At 36.7% G+C, this 18449-nt stretch overlaps 2 protein-coding genes across 2 annotated transcripts; both read right to left on the reverse strand.

Moving 5' to 3' along the window:
* Window positions 1-184: 184 nt before the first annotated feature.
* On the reverse strand, window positions 185-8593 carry LOC131968784 (calcium-binding and coiled-coil domain-containing protein 1-like). Its single transcript, XM_059329809.1, has 13 exons — window positions 8350-8593; window positions 8107-8209; window positions 6618-6820; window positions 6260-6472; window positions 6012-6160; window positions 5862-5931; window positions 4686-4943; window positions 4288-4413; window positions 3877-3972; window positions 2899-2986; window positions 2653-2813; window positions 1141-1211; window positions 185-770 (listed from the first exon to the last, which is right to left on the reverse strand). Exons 1-13 carry the CDS (start codon window positions 8479-8481, stop codon window positions 743-745), a joined length of 1698 nt encoding a protein of 565 aa, XP_059185792.1. The 5' UTR covers window positions 8482-8593; the 3' UTR covers window positions 185-742.
* A 6729-nt stretch (window positions 8594-15322) lies between these two features.
* Window positions 15323-18136, reverse strand: smug1 (single-strand-selective monofunctional uracil-DNA glycosylase 1). The gene is made up of 2 exons (XM_059329635.1): window positions 17671-18136; window positions 15323-16754 (listed from the first exon to the last, which is right to left on the reverse strand). Exons 1-2 carry the CDS (start codon window positions 17989-17991, stop codon window positions 16224-16226), a joined length of 852 nt encoding a protein of 283 aa, XP_059185618.1. The 5' UTR covers window positions 17992-18136; the 3' UTR covers window positions 15323-16223.
* Window positions 18137-18449: the final 313 nt, after the last annotated feature.

The following is an 18449-nucleotide window of genomic DNA, read 5'->3' on the forward strand; positions in this document are numbered from 1 at the left end:
GTTTGCTTATTTGTTATTTGTTATTGTCTTTCATGTATTTTGATAAAGGCGCTTTTTGTTCTGAGACCCTCTAGTGTCCAGTTGTCTTTTTTACCACTTTACACACTTTTACACTGAAAGTCTTTGGATGGAAACATACAAAATACAGATAACATCATATTTTATTAAAGAGCACCATCTCTCCAACAGAAGCTCAGATCAATAAACAAATGCATCATAAATCAACTTTAATGTTCTTCCAACCTGAAGCTGCACTCAACAGGCTGCATCAGTACATTTCACACTTGTCTGTTACACACACACACCCACACACTTTTGACACGGTTTCAGGATTCACACTCGCATGCAAAGGTTACAGAGGGCTGATATACCACCAAAACAAGATGTATTCAATCCAAGCTTGTAAATGTTCTCAAAAACAGTTGCAACATATCTATATTTCAATCAGCTAAAAAAGCTCAAATATCCAGGAATCACAAATTGATTCAAAAATAAAGCCAAATATGTCTTATATCTGGTATCTGAGCCTAAGAGAGAGTTTTATTAACCCCTAACCATTAGGCACCAATACAAATACATAAATTATTTGACACTTAAGACTTAGAAATTGTGCTGAAAAAGGCCATTTTCTACATGAGCAGCTACGAAACAAAAATAAAATAATCCCAAAGGTTTTCTTATGACCTGCATGAACTTGCATCACAGTGGTAAACAAGCATCCATCCGTCCATCCGTCTGTCTGTTACCACATGGGGGAGTCAGCCAGCTCACTGCACAGAGAAAGAGGAAAGTTTTGCAGAAAGTGCAAAGGATAAAAAATAAACAGTACTGTTAGTAAAAAAAAAAAAAAAAAGTTACTAAATCCAATGTCTCAACTCCTGCTGATCTACTGCATGAACTTGTTTCATCATACTCTTATTACATTGTCACCATATAATTTACACTTTTATTTTTACTCTCCTGAGCTTGAGAAAAGAAAGTGCCCTGTAAGTGGAAAGACAGCTTTTCTAAGACAGCAAACAAGTCTGCCAGGAAGGCGAATGAAGTCATTGCATAATATTTTAGGAGAGGTGATGGCATTTGTGGAGGAGGGAAATAGGGTGTGTGCTGTGTGTCTGGTAGAAAGCCAAAAAGTGTCACCTCAGGACGGGGCAGACGAGCTCCGGTAGGTAGCTGCTCTCCTTCAGCACACAGTGCTGCCTCGTCTCATCCTGAGCCAACAGACAGAAGCAGGGATTTAAACTGCATATTTATAATTTAGTATTTGATAAATCTAATGTCTAATTCATTTCTAAGATGCACAGTGTATCTTCAGATACAATCTCAACAACACTTGGAAACAAGTAGGGCACTTAGAGAGCGCAGACCTCCACCAAGGCCATGCCCTATCTGCCAATGTTAATGAAAGTGAAAAATAATTTATGTATCTACCCATGATTCCCATCCACTCTTAAAATTTAATAACCTCCTTGGCGCAGATAATAAAACACTGCATGAAGTGCACTTTGCATTTTAATAAGGTGTAATTACACAAAAACAAGAGAGCTGAAAACTGATCTTGTTTGTGTGAAAGCATTTACATATCATTTACATATTCACTTTTTTCATCTTGTTAGAAGACTTTTGGTAATAAGGAAGCAAATTGGACTAGACTACAGTCTAAAACCCTGACCTAGAGTACGTTGGTTGTGGATATTGCAAAACAAAGTATATTTAGAATAATCAAGTTAATAATAGATGACTTGGGAGACGAGAAAATACCATCAAATCTCCTAAAAAATAGCATTCCCATACAATAGTACTGCGTTGTCTGTTACATTTCATTGTGACAAGTGCACTTTTTTTTACCCAAACCAGAAGGTGGAAGAAGTATTCACATCATTTATTTAAGTAAAAGTACTAATAACACACTGTGAATGACTCCACTACAAGTAAAAGTCCTACATTCAAAACTTACTTGAGTAAAACGTATCAGCATCAAAATGTAAGTAAGTATAAAAAATATAAGTACTCGTTATGCAGAATGAACCCACTCAGATTGTTTTATACATTCGAAATATATTATAATATTATTTGTATTGGTACATTTATGTAAGCAGTGTTTTAGTTTTCTCAAGATATTTTAACTTCTAAGTATACTGGAAAATGGTTTAATTTATAATAATCACTTAAAATTGATGATGTTTTTTATCTTGACCTGAAAAGTAACTAAAGCAGCTAAATGTAGTGGATTAAAAAGAACAATATTTGCCTCAAAATGTAGTGAAGTAGAAGTATAAAGTTACTAAAAATGGGAATACTCAAGTAAATTGACGTGATTCTTTAACAAAATGTTTTTGAATTTACAGATGTTAAAAATAAGTGATTGTTAGAAGATGTTCTTTGCCCTGTTCTTCTCTGTGAATTTACAGCTTCTGCGTTCTGATTTAAAAGTCTTTGTTTCTCTTTTAAACCTGACCCAGTTAGAGTAAATACATTGTCTTGTCATGACTTCTAACTACTTGTCAGCATTAAACCAGCGTTTAACAAAGAAGCTGGTGCAAAGCCTCGCAGGAGGAGCCAGGAAGCGAGTCAAATATTTGCCCTCTCTGTTAGCTCCGATGCAGGTGGTGTTAAGCTTTGTTTGGTTTATGTGTGAATGGGATGACACACCTGTGTGTCAGAGTCTGGTGGGTCTTCTTTGCTTTGGACGTGTGTCTCAGCAGCGAGGAGCTCAGATCTGCTGGGTCGTTCCAGGTGAGCGGACAGGAAGAGAGGCGAACAGATCGATCTGTGGGAAGTCTCCTCGTCGTCCTCAGAGGAAGAGCCAGGAGCTGTTTAAAGAAACAGCATCTTCACTTTGCTACTCATTACAGTGCAGAGAAATACTGCTGTGTACAAAATGACTTCGTTACTTACAGATGCATGTGGAAACTTCCCCATTCGATTTAGTTTCTGGTACAATCCCCAACCTCTGCTCTAACTGACAGATGTAGCTCATCAGGTCCTGCAAGTTTCCAGTTTCAAACCCACAGATTTGAGGAAGATTTGCAGAAAAGGAATAACAACTGGATTACTCAAGTAAAATTGAATGTTTTTCAGTGGAAACAGCTATAATTTTATTGTCCTTTCATTTTCTGTTGAATTCATTAAATAGTTTCTTACGTTTGTAATTGAAGATATCTTTATCAACACTATTGTTTTAACTCTTTTACTTCAGTAAAATAGTACTACTACTACTACTACTACTACTACTACTACTACTACTACTACTACTACTACTAGTACTACTAATTCTCTGTTACAAGTAAAAAATATATGCATCGACGTAGCAAAATAACTCATCATGCAGAATGGCCTACTTCAGAATAATGTCAATGATATTACTGGATTGACATATTGACGTGTACATCACTTTAATAAATAATTGCAGCCTTAAAGTCTTATAATAATGCATCATAGTATTTTTGTTGATTATATTTTGTATTATTAATCCTGATCTGTAGTAAGTATCTGAGTAACTAAATTAACTAAAGTTAGCAAATAAATTGTAGTACAGTAAAAATTCAATATTTTCCTCTGGAATGCAGTGGAGTAGAAGCAAAAAGTTAATGGAAATATAAATGTAAAATGTAGCTAACATCGTAGGTGAGTAAATGTATTTAGTTACTTTCTCTTATTTCTTGTTCTAATATGAGTCTGAAAACTGGAAACTTGACTGAAAACATATTTATTTGAAGAGGCGGCCCTGAGTCAGCAGTGCTTTTGGTTGCAGATTGAATTGAAGAAAAGCATGATCAAAAAATTAAAGTGGCCTTAATATTCAGGCCTAAAGACCTTTCTTATTAGGATATATGTTATATAAGACGGGTCTGTGGTCTGGTGTGGAGTCCTTGCCTGTTTGTCCACCTGCTGCTCCTCTCTCTCTTTCTGGACTTTCCTCAGACTGGCCCTCAGCTCCTGCAGCTCTCGCTTGGATTCACTCAGCAGCACCTAAAGGGGGCAGCAGCATCACACTCAGACCATCTGAACACCCACACGTCTGACCTGGCTTGTCCTCTTTTCCTGCTGTTGTTTACCACATGACAGTGTGAAGAAATGTTTACTCGCTGTTCATGGAAGCTTTTCTATTTGTGCCTACATGCGAGTAATAAAAGAACTACGCAGAACTCTGGCATCGCTCTCCAGTTCCTAAAATGTAACCTGAGCGACTGATGATGCAGTTTTGTGGCACACGAGCGGCTATATTTAGAGCTGAATGTGTTTGTGCTGAATAATAATGACCACCGTGTGCTTTGATTCACTTACTCGATTGCAGTCTCTCTCACGGCCAAGCTCCACTTCTAGCTTCTCCCTCTCCGTCCTCTCGTCCTGCAGCCACTGCTCCTTCCTCTGCACCTCACAGCTCAGCTCTTGTAATTTATTTGCATCTGTCTGCATTTAAAAAAAAAAAAGTTAAACAACAAAATCATACTCACATGTACAGTCATGGAAAAGATTATTGGAGAACGCTTATTTTATTCAATTTATTGTTAATTTCAATGCCTGGTTTTTTATAATGATTTTGGTTGTTATTAAAAAAAAAAACATGGAAAAGGGCTAGATATCAGCTCTTAAATTAAACTTATGAGCTATTTTTGTTGATAACAAAAGAAATCGTAGAAAAAAGGGTGGTCTAATAATTATGTGTATTTCTGTGTCCTCACTTCTGCTACATCATGTTTGTAAGCCTCTCTCTCTAGAGCCCAGTTGGCTCTCTCCTCCCTGAGGACCAGGTTCTCCTCAGAGAGATGCAGGGTGAGCTGTGCCACCTGCAGTCGGGCCTGATGCAGCTCGGTGTGGGTGTGTCCCTGCCGGGTGCCCAGCTCCCTCAGCTCCCGGCGCAAGCTCTCTGCTACATGCTCATTGGCCTCCAGACGCTCCTGCAGCCCTCGTACCTCCACCAGAGCGGCCTCCTTCTCCGCCTGCACACAGAGGAGACATGTACAAAAATGGCAAACAACTGTAGTGAGGAAAAGATGTTGGAGCTATCACAATTTGTGTCACAAACTGATAGGGGTGAGACGATACATTGCTCTGGACTGATGTATCAATGTAATGTAGAAATCATTCATCCCCTCTGCAATAACTGTCCTAAACAGCGCAAAATAAGCTGTTTTACTGTAGAACAGACAATAAAGTCATATCATATCATATCATATCATATCGTCATTATCAATATATATATAAAAAACGTCAGAATATATATATATATATATAAATATATATAAACCATCAGAAATTTAATACCAATATGGTACAGATTTTACAAAAAAAAACACTGATTACCAGAATGAAAATAGACCTTTTCTATATCCATTTTGCCCAAATTTGGCATAGATACAACTATGCAAATCCACTTAAAAAGTTGTTTTCCTAAGCAAATAACTTAATTAAAGAATATTTAACACTATAACACATGATTATACATTACATTAAGCGATTCTATGAATTAAAAATATACAGCAAAATAAGCAATATAAACATCAAAATAAGAAAAATAGACATCATGTTCACTATCACTCAATTGCTGACCATTTAAATAAATAATGAATAAAAGTAAAATTAATAGCTAACACCATTTCAGCCCAAGCATAGTATTCTGCATTATACGTTGTGTAAAAAAGGTTTTTATATCCGCCATATCAAAAAACATACCAGTAGAGGCCAATATCAACTGATAATATCAGCCAACAAATATATTGGTCTAAAAAACATTGAAACATAACATCATCTTTATGCCTTAATTTTGAAATTCTGCTCAAGTGCTTCCTAATTACTCACAAAAGTGCTAGCAAGAACTGATATAATATCTTATTGTCTTCAATGAAACTTCCAATTACCTGAAGACTCTTTTTCTTTTCATCATCATGTTTCATTTGACTGGACATTTTTTTCACTCTCTCCTTCAGCCTGTGGGACAAAAAAAATGATTTTATATAAAAAAAATACCAAGACAAATGTTTAAGCTAGCGTATGTCTCAAACACTTGCCTTTCCAGTTCCCCGTTCTCCTCTTTCTCCCGCTCATTCAGGAGCTTGATGTCCTCCTCCAGGTCTTTGATTCGCTGCTCATTGTCAGCTTTTTCAGCCATGATGTTATTCAGTTCAGATGTCAGATTTTCCTGACTGTATTTCACATTCTTTCAATGTGAACAAAATAAAAAATGAGTATAGATTATTTTCATGTGTGTATTTTTAGACAAAGACCTATTTTAGTTTTTTTTATTAGTTTTTTTTACCTTGTGCTTTCCCTCCATTTTCTTTAACGTCTCAAAATTGTGTTTCAAGTTGTCCCGAAGCTCTGAGATCTCCTCCTTCATTGCTTCTCTCTCGTCCTCCCACTCCTCCTTTGCTTTTCTACTGTTCTCTTTCTCCTTCTCCATCTCCTCTTTTGCCATGTCCAGAGCCTGCTGTATATCCGCCTGTTTCTTTAAGGACTCCTCCAGCCGACTCTGTTCACCACATGGGGAGAAAGGACAGGGATTTTGAAATTGTCAAGTTAGTTTTACTTAATTGATTGACAGAACAGTTCAGTTACACTGAAGGGTCTTGCTCTTATTATCAGAAGTGAAGTTTTTTTTTGGGTGTTATTTCCACCTGCAGCAGCTGAGCCTTAGGGATGACCAAGAGTAGGTCTTCCTCTCCATCCTCCTCATCTCGTTCCTCCTTCAGAGTCTCCAGCTCGTCCATTGGTTTGGGAGAACGGAAAGTGAATGGAGGACTACGAGCACACGCCTTTCCATTCTTATCCACATATATAAACTGATACTCCACACCACTGGGGCGGGGCAGGTATGACGCTGTATCAAGTAGATATACAATATACAGAAAATTACAATTCTTATATTAATAAGACATTATTATATTATAGTTATTTACTATAAATAACTGTTTGCCAAGTATTACAGAATAAACTAGAAAAGTGCACTCTGTAGACTGCAGATCTCTGCCAGGTTTTAGATAGCATAGGTCTGATCAAACCGAACTCCATTCAGAAAACAAACATTTTGAAAGTTGTTTGCTGGTCATCTTAAAGATAGACCTGACAAAGCATGAATTCAACCTTTTTTTTCAAACCTTAATATAATATATATGGTTGGGTTATATAAAAATGTACCCCTGTAAAGTTGTCCTACACAGGAAAATTAGCTATAGAGACTAAAACCCTTTATTGTGCTAGACTGTAGACTTATTATTGCTTTTTGAGCCAGCCTCAAGTGGCTATTTGAGGAACTGCAGTTTTTTGTGTTGATTTCATCTTTCAGCCATGAAGGTTGCTGCTTGGGTTTAGGTTTAACTAGCTGCTGTGATGTCACAGTGCACAAGGAAGAGCCAGTACACTGTGACATCACTATTGGGCATGGTTGCAAGCACAACAGAGCTCATACCTGACTATGCAACCATCAGTGACGCTTTGGGGTCAGAAATCCAACAGATTTGCAACTTTAACCAGACAGAGCAGTAAAACAGTGCATTTCAGCCTGGCTTTAAAAACGTAAGAATATCAACAAGATCTATTGAATCATCAACTGTGTATACACACTAGCACTCAAAAGTTTGGGCTAACCCAGAGAATGTCTGTGTTGTTTTCCATGAAAACAAACTGTTTTATTCATGAAATGAGCTACAAAATGAATCAAAATCATAGTAAAGACATTGACAAGGGTAGAAATAATAATTTTAACCTGTACAAATCTACAACTTTACCTCTAGATACTCAACTAGCCTGAGGAAGGATTTTATTGGTTCTCAAATCAGCACAAAACAGTTTTCAGCTGTGCTAACATAATGCTCAGGTGTTTCAATGATCAATGAGCCTTTCAACACTATAAACGTGGATTAACACAATGTGCCACTGGAACACAGGAGTGATGGTTGCTGACAATATATAATAGATATTTTATAAGAAAATCAGCCATTTCTAGCATTAATAGTCATTTACCACATTTACAATGTCTAGACTTTTTGTCTGTTATTTATTAATGTTTTAAATTGTGCTTTTCTTTAAAAAATAATTTCTAAGTGACCCCAAACTTTTGAGCGGTAGTGTATGTACATGTTTGTCAATGTTTGAATGAAGTCTTACCCTGGAAAACTGCACAGCAGTTGACACTGGTTCCCTCAGTATAGCCTTCAGGAACAAGAGCCCATGTATATGTGTGATACTGTTTGGCTGAAGTACAGCCCATCTGTGACATCATAACAAACACATTTTAAACCACAGAATATTAAAATGTGAATCCCCATCACAACCCCATATTTATTTTTGCTGAAGTGTTTTGTTTTCTGTGTCAGTGTGGATGCACAGGGCTTAAGTGGGTGAATCTACCTCAAAAATCCCTATCCAGTCACTGCTGCTCCACTGGTGGTCAGAGGTCAGACTGTAGTGGCACTCCACTCTGGTCTGGGGGAAGTACACTTGCCCCACATTTCGAAACACCACTGTGGGCTGTTTATCCATGGTAATAGGAAGCTGTGTGGTTTAGGAAGAAAACATACGTGAAATGTGCTCCAGTTTCAGTCTGGAGGGGAACAGCTGATGAAAGCGGATAGCAGAGTCGGATCAGGAATGCAGTGTGGTCATAACACAGGCCGCCTATGGCCATACAATATGTTTATCAACAACAAGCTAATTTACCTACTTAAAGTTAAACCGTTTAATCTGCAAATAAATATCACACTGTTGCATTTTATACTTGTGTGAGGATGCTTTTTTTTTTTTTAAAAATACTTTAACTTTAAAAAAAAAACTTTTTATATACTTTAACATTAACATTTTCAGCTTTATATTATAAATCACATCAAAAACATATTGAAACACAGCTTTTGGGGAATGATTTCTCTGCTTTACATTCTAATATTGAACCATTGATTGCTTTCCATGTCTTATATTTTATTCTTTAAACCTAAGCTAAATTTGCAATTAATTATCCAATCAACAAATAAGTGAAGTGTTCTTAAATATGTGCTGTTAATTTATTAATGTACATCCCATTCTTGTCCTTGTTATTCACAAGTTAACAGACAAATCTTGCCTTTTGTTATTTGTCTTTTTAAGTGCAGTTCTTTGTTCTAATAATGAGTATCATTGCTTTCTAAGAACATTTGATAGTTGCTATGTTTTGATTTACAAATTAATCAACTGTGTGTTGTCTATGTTTTCTTACCTTATTCTACTGATGATGTCTTTTCTGCTACCTCATGAAGAGCAGAGCCCTGGATCAATCTGTAGAAAGTGATGAGCAATCCCGTCAGGTGCAAGAGTTTCACAACATATCCTGAACCATGTGGAGTCCCAAGAAAAAATAAGGGGTGCTGGGTGACTCATGGGAGATGCAGTTCACGGTTACACAGCTCGTCACAAGGCCAAGCAGAGCTGTGGACTTCATCTCCCATTACAGGATGCAGTTATAAGATACAGGATCTGCTGGTGGTGGTTACTGCTCAGGACAATTCTCAGTAGTGGCAGCGCAGGGGGTAAGGGGGTAAGGAAAGGGGGCACTATGCTAAAGGCTAAACATCTCTCTTAATAACAACATTAGTGAACCAACTCTTCTGGAAGCAGCACAAAAACAGCATAATGTGGATCTTTCCTGCATGTTCTGCAAACTCCTCTGAAAACTGTTTTGTGTAAAAACTTGTCTTAGGATTCAGCTTACATATACAGTGGTGGAATGTTACTAGTACATTTACTCAAGTACTGTACTAGAGTACACTTTTGAGGTACTTGTACTTTACTTGATTAGTTCCATCTTATGTAACTTTATACTTCTACTTCGGTACATTTTGAGGCAAATATTGTACTTTTTACTTCGCTACATTGAGCTGACAGCTTTAGTTACTTTTCACGTCAAGATTTAACATGAAAAACATGATCTATTTAAAGTGATCAGACATATTTTTAATTACACCTCATAACAGTATATATCCTAGTTAAAATGAGCCCTACCTTAAGGAAATTAAAACTGCTTACATAAATGCATCGATAATAATAATCCAATACTAGGACTGCAAGCAGTATTGAACAGGCCCTTGCAGTACACAAGTGTCGGGGCATGCTGCTGTCGGGGTGTTTGCATTACAGGGGCCAGTCTATACCACCCCTATGAATTTCATTGCCTTAAGTGTTATAGTGTGGCCACGGTACCAAATATGAAATTAAACTGCCACCACAGTGCCACCTAGGGGCCGATCAAGAAAACCTTAAAGGGTTATCCTCAGGAGGGCATTGACAATAATTGTACCAAGTTGCACATTTACTCAAGTACTGGACTTAAAGTACAATTTTGAGGTACTTTTATGTACATTTTATGTACATTTATGTATGATACATTATGTACATTTTATGTACAAAGTATCTACATACTTTTATGTAGTAACTTAAGCTGTCAATTTAGTTGACAGCTTAAGTTACTTTTTTTTTAATTTAATTTAATTTTAATTTAATTTAATTTAATTTAATTTAATTTAATTTAATTTAAGTTAATTTAATTTAATTTAATTTAATTTAATTATTTTTAATTTTAATTTTAACTTTTATTTTTATTTTTATTTTTTTATTTTTATTTTTTTATTATTAATTATATTTTTATATTTTTATATTTTAATTTTAATTTTTTTAATTATCCACAGAGCCGTGCATGCGCAGAAACGCAGGAAAAAAATAAAAAAAAATAAATAAAAAAATAATTTAAAAAATTAAAATAAAAATATAAAAATATAAAAATATAAATAAGAATAAAAAACAAAAAATAAAAAATATAAAATAAAAAATATAAAATAAAAAATATAAAATAAAAAATAAAAAATTATTAAATTAAATTAAATTAAATTAAATTAAAATTAAAATTAAAATTAAAATTAAATTAAATTAAATTAAATTAAATTTTTAAAAAAAGTAACTTAAGCTGTCAACTAAATGTAGAGGAGTAAAAAGTACAATATATGCCTCAAAATGTAGTGTAGAAGTATAAAGTTACATAAAATGTACATAAAAGTACCTCAAAATTGTACTTTAAGTCCAGTACTTGAGTAAATGTACAACTTGGTACAATTATTGTCAATGCCCTCCTGAGGATAACCCTTTAAGGTTTTATTGATCGGCCCCTAGGTGGCACTGTGGTGGCAGTCTAATTTCATATTTGGTACCGTGAAATGAAAGTGAAATTCATAGGAGTGGTATAGACTGGCCACTGTAACGCACACACCCCGACCTCTCATTGAAAAATAAAAACTCAGTCAACCAAATAGTAAAGTGGTCTAGCAGACTGATTGGTGAGCCACAGCTCAACGTGGAGACCTTGTACACAAAACAATTACAGCGCATTACTGGTTCAATTTTGAATGACAGTTCCCATCCATTGCACACAGAGTTTCAGCTCCTCCCCTCTGGGTGTAGGTTTACAATCCCTAGGTGTAGAACAAAAAGACACAAAAACAGTTTTGTTCCTGCTATGCTTTGCACAGGTGTTTATTTATTGTTGCTTTTATGTATGTATTTGCTATTTCTATATATACATTTTAACTTTTATCTACGTTTTTACAGCCTAAACAAGTTTTATTTTATTTTGCTGTTTTATTTTGTTTATTTTTCTGTCTTCTTTTTTTTTTTGCTATTCGTATTTTAGTTCACATCAATATAGGTATAGTCTGGACCTGTAAGAACTTTTAAGAATTTTTAATTTTTTTATTTAACTTGCCATTTCTTAACTCCCACTATCTTAAGTTGAATGATGTGTGATATGTGCCTCTTTTGTGTGTGTGTATGAGGACTCTATACTGCAAACAAAATCTACCTCTGGGTACAAATAAAGTAAACAACATAGATAAAGAGATAAAAAAACATGATAATGATAATTAATTTCATTGCCTTAAGTCTTATGGTGTGGGCAGAGTGCCAAATATTAAATTAGACTGCCACAAGAGTGCCACCTAGGGGCCGATCAATAAAAACCTTCAAGGGTTATCCTCAGGAGGGCATTGACAATAAGTATACCAAATTTGGTGTTAATCCGACCAACCGATTTGGAGATATAAAATACTTCAATTTAAAGATTGCACCTAGTGGTCATCGGCCAAAATTTTGCACAGAGCCTCAGGGGCTCATGGGGAAGTAGTAACCTGAGTTTCATGTCATTCAGACACACCAATGTGGAGATATGCAACACTTTGTGTTTTATGTTGATAATAGCGCCACCTGCAGGAAGTTGTTATTTAATAACTTGATTATTCTTTGGGTTATCAAAATTCTTTTAATAACTTTTTGTTATGAGGGTCCATAGATGCTGTGTGCCAAGTTTGGTGCAAAACGATGAAATTGCCTAGGAGGAGTTCGAAAAAGGATGTTTACGACGTTTTTTTTGTGGAAAAAAAAACTCTAGGTGAAAATGGGCGTGGCCTATATCACGAGATTCAGCACAACTCAGTGAACGCGTGGATATAAGGTTTTTGAATGTGCGATAAAGTATGTGGGAGTTATAAGACAAAACACACTTTCCTTTATTATAGCCCCACCTAGTGGTGGAAATTCAGGATGACAATAGATTATAAAATATTTTTGGGTATGGTCAGGCAGTGAAAAAAGTGATCATTTGGGAAGAAAAAAAAAATCATTCGAAATACAATAGGCACCTCGCAGGTCGTTGCCTGCTCGGGCCCTAAATATATTAAGAATATATAAACAATCTGAGTGGATCCATTCTGCATAATGAGTACTTTTACTATTGATACATTAAGTACATTTTGATGCCGATACCTTTTGTACTTTTACTTCAATAAGTTTTGAATGCAGGAGTTTTAATTGTAGTGGAGTAATTCTGCAGTGGGATATTAGTGCTTGAGTAAGGGATCTGAATACTTTTTCCAACACTGCATATATAATATTCTACAAATTTGACTTTGACTATTCTCAAACAGTGATTGTGTAAGTAATAGTGGTCCCACTTGCCGACACTTGATGGCAGTGTAGTTTCAGCACAAACCCACATCAATAAGTGAGCTATGGTCTTGGTGTGTTTGAGGGAATTGTGGTCAAAAGTAAGTCCGGATTCAAAGACAGAATCCTGAAGATTATCAAAGTCAAAGTCAAATTTATTTATATAGCGCATTTACAGATGGCTCAGCCGCACCAAAGTGCTTCACATAAAAGTGCAAAAAGTCCAATAAAATACAGAATTGACAAAGGTAACAAAAATCAGGGCAGACAGGTTAAAAACTAGACATTTACATCAGCGTATTAAACGCTGAAGCTTAATACTGTGATCAGTTACTCTGATGCCATTAACACTGAACCAGCTCGTTGGGTTATGTTAATGTTGTTACTTTAGAATGCATTAGGGGCAGCTGTGGCTCAGTTGGTAGAGTGGGTTGCCCCCCAACCGAAGGGTGGTTCGATCCCTGATCGTTGCAGCCTACATGTCGAAGTATCCTTGAAGATACTGAACCCCAAATTGCTCCCGATGCTGCGTTCATCGGTGTGTAAATGAATTCCCAATGGTGGCAGGTGGCACTGTTTAGGGTAGCCTCTGCCACCAGTATGAATGTGTGTGTGAAAGGGTAAATGAGCGCAGTTTGTAGTGTAAAAGCATCTTGAGTGGTCGCAAAGCGACTAGAAAAGCGCTATATAAGTGCAGGTCCATTTACCATTATGTTTTTTATTTAGCCAAAGAAAATTATACAAACAGTATATTTTGTCAGTGTTAATTTCCATTTATATGAAATATTTACGAGATTATATATCCATGTACATGGTCGCAAGTTGGAATAACACATTTTTAACGTTTTCCATGAAATGATAACAGAGAAAGTGTATATCTTCTTAAAACTGTATTAATCATCTCTTCCAAACACATCACAATGAAAATGAAACCACAATTAACAGAGGATTGTGTCTGAAAACAAAAATTATTCCAACTTTAGGGGTGACTGTGTGCATTCAGATACAAAGAGGACGTTAAATCTACAGGATTGTATTTTCAGATTGAAACCGTATTAGAAGTAAGGACATTTAAAAGACAAAGGAAATAAAAGAAAATCAAATGAAGTAAAACATTATAAATAAATGTGTCTATACTAGATAAAAATTACATACATTTACTCAAGTATTGTACTTAAGTACAATGTTGAGGTACTTGATTTTTCCTTAAGTATTTCTATTTTATGTCACTTTACACTTTTACTTCACTACATTTAGCTGACAGCTTAAGTTACTTTTCAGGTTGAGATCTAATATGAAAACATGAAAAAACCTCATAAGAGCATACAAAGTAGATCAAATTAGTCCTATCTTTACAAAATGAAAACTGCTTTCATAAATGCATCAATACAAATAATCGAATAATATATTTAGAACATATAAAACAATCTGAGTGGGCGATTCAGCATAACGAGTACTTTTACTTTTGATACTCTAAGTACATTTTTATGTTGATGCTTTTGTACTTTTACTTTTTTTTATTTCACAGTGTGGTATTAGTACTTTTACTTAAGTACAGGATCTGAATACTTCTTCCACCACTGACTGGATCTACGTCTCACAATAGGAACATTAGCTAGGAACATTAATTTCCCACCTTTATCTTCCCCCTTAGTCTTTGTTATCATCCTAAACATTTCTGTCTCCCTTCACTCATTACTGCGTCAAATAAAAGTTAACAGTGTAAAGATATAGACTTCATGTGTAAGGTGTAATATTAGGGGCGGCCATGTCTTTCAAAACATATTTTATCATTTCCAAATATAATGAACTGGTTAGATCACATAGGAACTGTTGATTATTTTAATGACGTAAGCAGTATTTGTTTTTGCTGCGATGAGGCGATAAGAGAGGATGGTGTTGGGCCTTCTTAATGCTTTAGATGCACTATGACTCCTCTCGGATCTCTCTGAAAGCCAGGGGGAAATTCAGCTCTTTATGCAGCATTGGTGGAAAATGTGATTGAAGCTTTTGTAGCTGCTGACAGAAGCAACTTTGAAAGGTCTCCACTCATTTTGTCTTATCCTTTACGCAGCAACCGTTTGACTTGTGACAGAAGAAAAACGCTCGCAGTTAATCACATTAATGATGGCTCTGCTCTATTCAAGTGTCCCAGTAAGCCATGACAGTGTGACACATTTTCTACTGTGACATGTCAAAAAGCTTGTTTCCTCTGTTTCCACCAACAGCTGAACGTTTCCACTTGTCCAACACTTCAATTCATGACAGGATATTGTTAAAACTAATTTTCCATCAGCAGCTAATATCATACAAATACCTACTAAAGTTGTCAGTAAGTGTTTATATTTGAAGCACCAGAGGATGAAAATGATTTCACATTTCTTTATTCTTCATGTATTTCAACAGTCAGAGTTTAGTATAAAATCAAGGCATAAACAAATAAAATATGACAACTAAAAATACATTTTTTAAAAGTATAGACGTGTACAGTAGTCCAGCATAAACAATACTTATAACTGTATATTTACCGAATACATTTGTCAACAGTGGAGTGTTACTTGTTTTTCTTTGTGAGGGGTGAACCTTTATGGATTCTTTTTTGGATACATGCATGATGTTGTTTGTATGATGTATAAGGTTGCAATGACAGTTGTTCAATTTGGTAAAATAATAACTTTTGAAGGTAAATTTAAATATGTAATGGCCTATGTTAACATGCAAAGAACTGCATTTTGAAATCTCTCTTTATATCGTCCTGTTTTGTGGTCATTATGGATTGCATTCCTCGAAAAGTTGATTCTGTTTCAACTTTTCACCACGATGCATTCTATTTTTTTTCCCTGGCATCGTGCATTCTCCACAGCTGCAGACTAAATGCATGAATCCTACTCAAAGGAATGGACTGTTTTTGCTACAGCACCTGATTTGTTGCTGAGATATCCAAAGCACCTTATATTATATTAGTGTTTCGGTCTAGAGGCATTGCTCAGCACTGATTCATAAAGACTTCTTGAAATTAACAGATAGATATTTGCAGAAGAAGAAAGTGTGCAGTTGCTGAGCATTGATGATGGCAGACGTGGAAGGCATTAGTGTATTACAGGCTCTCCTTGGAGCTGCTCAGGTACAGACTGAGCTGTGAGGAGAAATAAGAGCCTGTACCTCTTAACAATACATTAAAGCATTGATCAGATCAAACATTTACTGAGTCTGTTATTCAAATCCTCATTTGATGATCCATTGTCAGTGAATGAGTCAAATAAGCTTGTTCACTTCTTATTCAGCAGTGATAAAACACCAAGTTCAGTCAGCTTGGCTCTGGCTACCTCCTCCCAGCCCTTGTTGGCGAGTGGGTTCCTTGGCGACGGATGCATGATGCCCTCGACTCGCACGTTGACACCTGCTGCTGACAGAGCTCGCCGCGCCCGCTGCTCAGCCACCTTCCCAACCCCGATCACCATGGAAACACCCAGCGCTTCCACCGCCTGGCACAGTGCAATGTCACACAGCTTCAGGAGGGCCTCCCGCTCAGCTGCAGGCAGCTCAGGCGGGGTTAAATTCTTCCCACTGGCAGCGATGAAGATGAGCGGGCACAGATTGTGCACAAAGCAGTGCTGGAAGAACAGAGCTGGTTCACCACACAACTTCCTGAAGAAGCCCCAGAAACGTTTACCGCTCACTTCGCTCTGAGTGCAGGCGAGTCCTGTGATCCTCCGCTTTGGGTGCTCATCGTCAGGACGACCGACCTCCCCGGTGATCTTCAGCCAATCAACCACTGACTTGATTTCACCAAAGGGGACCTGTGCCAAGAGCAATTTTAAAAGACATCACAGGCATGTACTGCAGCAAGTTAAATCGACTCAAGTCAGCCAGAAATGTTTGTTATAGTTAACACATGCACTGACATCTGCTGAGGAAATTACAGCTCAAACTGGGTAAATAGCATGCAAATTCATATAGAAACATTTATTAATTTAATGTGTGATCCCTCCACAGTACAGTTAGTCAAACCTGATAATAATGCAGCATTAGTTACCATTAGTGAGGGAAAATAAACATATATGCATAATTTTGCATGGCAATATTATATCAATACACAAATGAAAAATATTGACATTTTATTAAATGTATTATTTTTGCAAATACAAATTAAATATTTTGATACTGGAACAATAAAATCAATTGCTTTTTCAGTTGGCCAATGCTTATTTTATATTACTTTGATATAACAGTAATTTACTTTTAATTGCCCAGTATCTAAAGGGTCTTCTTACACATATGCATACTATAATATAAATAGCAGCATGTATGACAGGTTTGCTTGCAGGTCTGTTTGCTTGACAGTCCTATGTTGCTGCAATAGCAAATTATTGAAGTGAAAATAGATGACGATGAAGTTTTTCATTTGAGGTCAAAATATGCAGTTAATATTTATGTTAATATGTTGATTGTTGTTTACAATACAGTTTATTTAAAAATGTTTAAATAAAACATATTTGGGTTAAGGCATGGAGTGGAAAAAATACTCATTGAGTTGAAATCATTTGCTGACAGCTTCGTCCCCCCCATTTAAAAAATCCCATCTGCGCCCCTGCAATAAGTCCTGCTTGCTGTTGTTTTGGTAAACTTCCGCATTCATATCCTGCATTAGCCTCCCGCTGCCCCTGTGCTGAAACATGCAAACTGAAAGAAAGTGTATGTAAATGCGGTGCTGACCCCGGTCTGTGCCATGCCGAAAGGTCCTGGATTCATCCCTAAGAACAGGATCCTTTGTCCGCCCTGACAGTACTTCTCCACGTAGCAGCGGTGGGTGTCCCAGGCGTACTCCAGCGGGTTGTAAATGTACCGGACGGGCTCGCTGAAGGTGAGCGCCCGCAGGTGGGCGTTCAGCTCCAGTTCAACCTGCAGAAACTTGGAGGAGGGGGTCGTGTGGAGCTCCGGTACCGGTTTAAAACCCGGCTCCTGAGAGTCACACAATGCCAGCAGCTCCTTCCCATCATCTCCAGAGGCGAGCTCACCCGTGTTATCATCTAACATATTTAACTGTATTAAATAAATGTTGGTTTGTTTGATAAAAACGTAGCATTAACTCTACGTTATAACAGCGTAGTTACAGTTTTAATAGTAATAACGTACCGTGTTTGGGTTTTTGTTATTAGTGAGTGAACTCTTCTTCTACGGCTTCCTGTGAGGAAGTCATCCGGTCAGCGCCCTCTACAGCAACACTGGTGTCATTACAACAAAGAAAAAAGATGAGACAATTTTTTTTTGCCCAGTTACACTTGGGCCAAGAACATGAGTCGACCATAGGACACGACATGCCCTGACCAAAGCAGATGCAAACTAGTGGAGCCCTCTGGTGGGACATGAAGGCAAAAATATTGGGGGCAGCATATTCTAAAGACCCTGCATGTGACATAGAAAGGAGTGAAATCTACATCACTCAGGCTCATCCAGCTGTTGGAGAAAGTGTGGCTCCCAGGAGGCAAATCATT

Source organism: Centropristis striata, chromosome 3, assembly GCF_030273125.1.
Source record: "Centropristis striata isolate RG_2023a ecotype Rhode Island chromosome 3, C.striata_1.0, whole genome shotgun sequence".
Classification (NCBI taxonomy): Eukaryota; Metazoa; Chordata; class Actinopteri; order Perciformes; family Serranidae; genus Centropristis; species Centropristis striata.

Excerpts from the sequence above, each read along its gene's own strand:
- smug1 (XM_059329635.1), bottom strand. The coding sequence starts at position 17,991 with ATGTTAGATGATAACACGGGTGAGCTCGCCTCTGGAGATGATGGGAAG. Across the intron at positions 16,755-17,670 it reads TCGGCATGGCACAGACCGGG|GTCCCCTTTGGTGAAATCAA; the intron begins GTCAGCACCGCA and ends CTCTTGGCACAG.
- LOC131968784 (XM_059329809.1), bottom strand. The coding sequence starts at position 8,481 with ATGGATAAACAGCCCACAGTGGTGTTTCGAAATGTGGGGCAAGTGTAC. Across the intron at positions 2,987-3,876 it reads AGCAGCAGGTGGACAAACAG|GACCTGATGAGCTACATCTG; the intron begins GCAAGGACTCCA and ends GGAAACTTGCAG. Across the intron at positions 1,212-2,652 it reads CACCAGACTCTGACACACAG|GATGAGACGAGGCAGCACTG; the intron begins GTGTGTCATCCC and ends CTGTTGGCTCAG.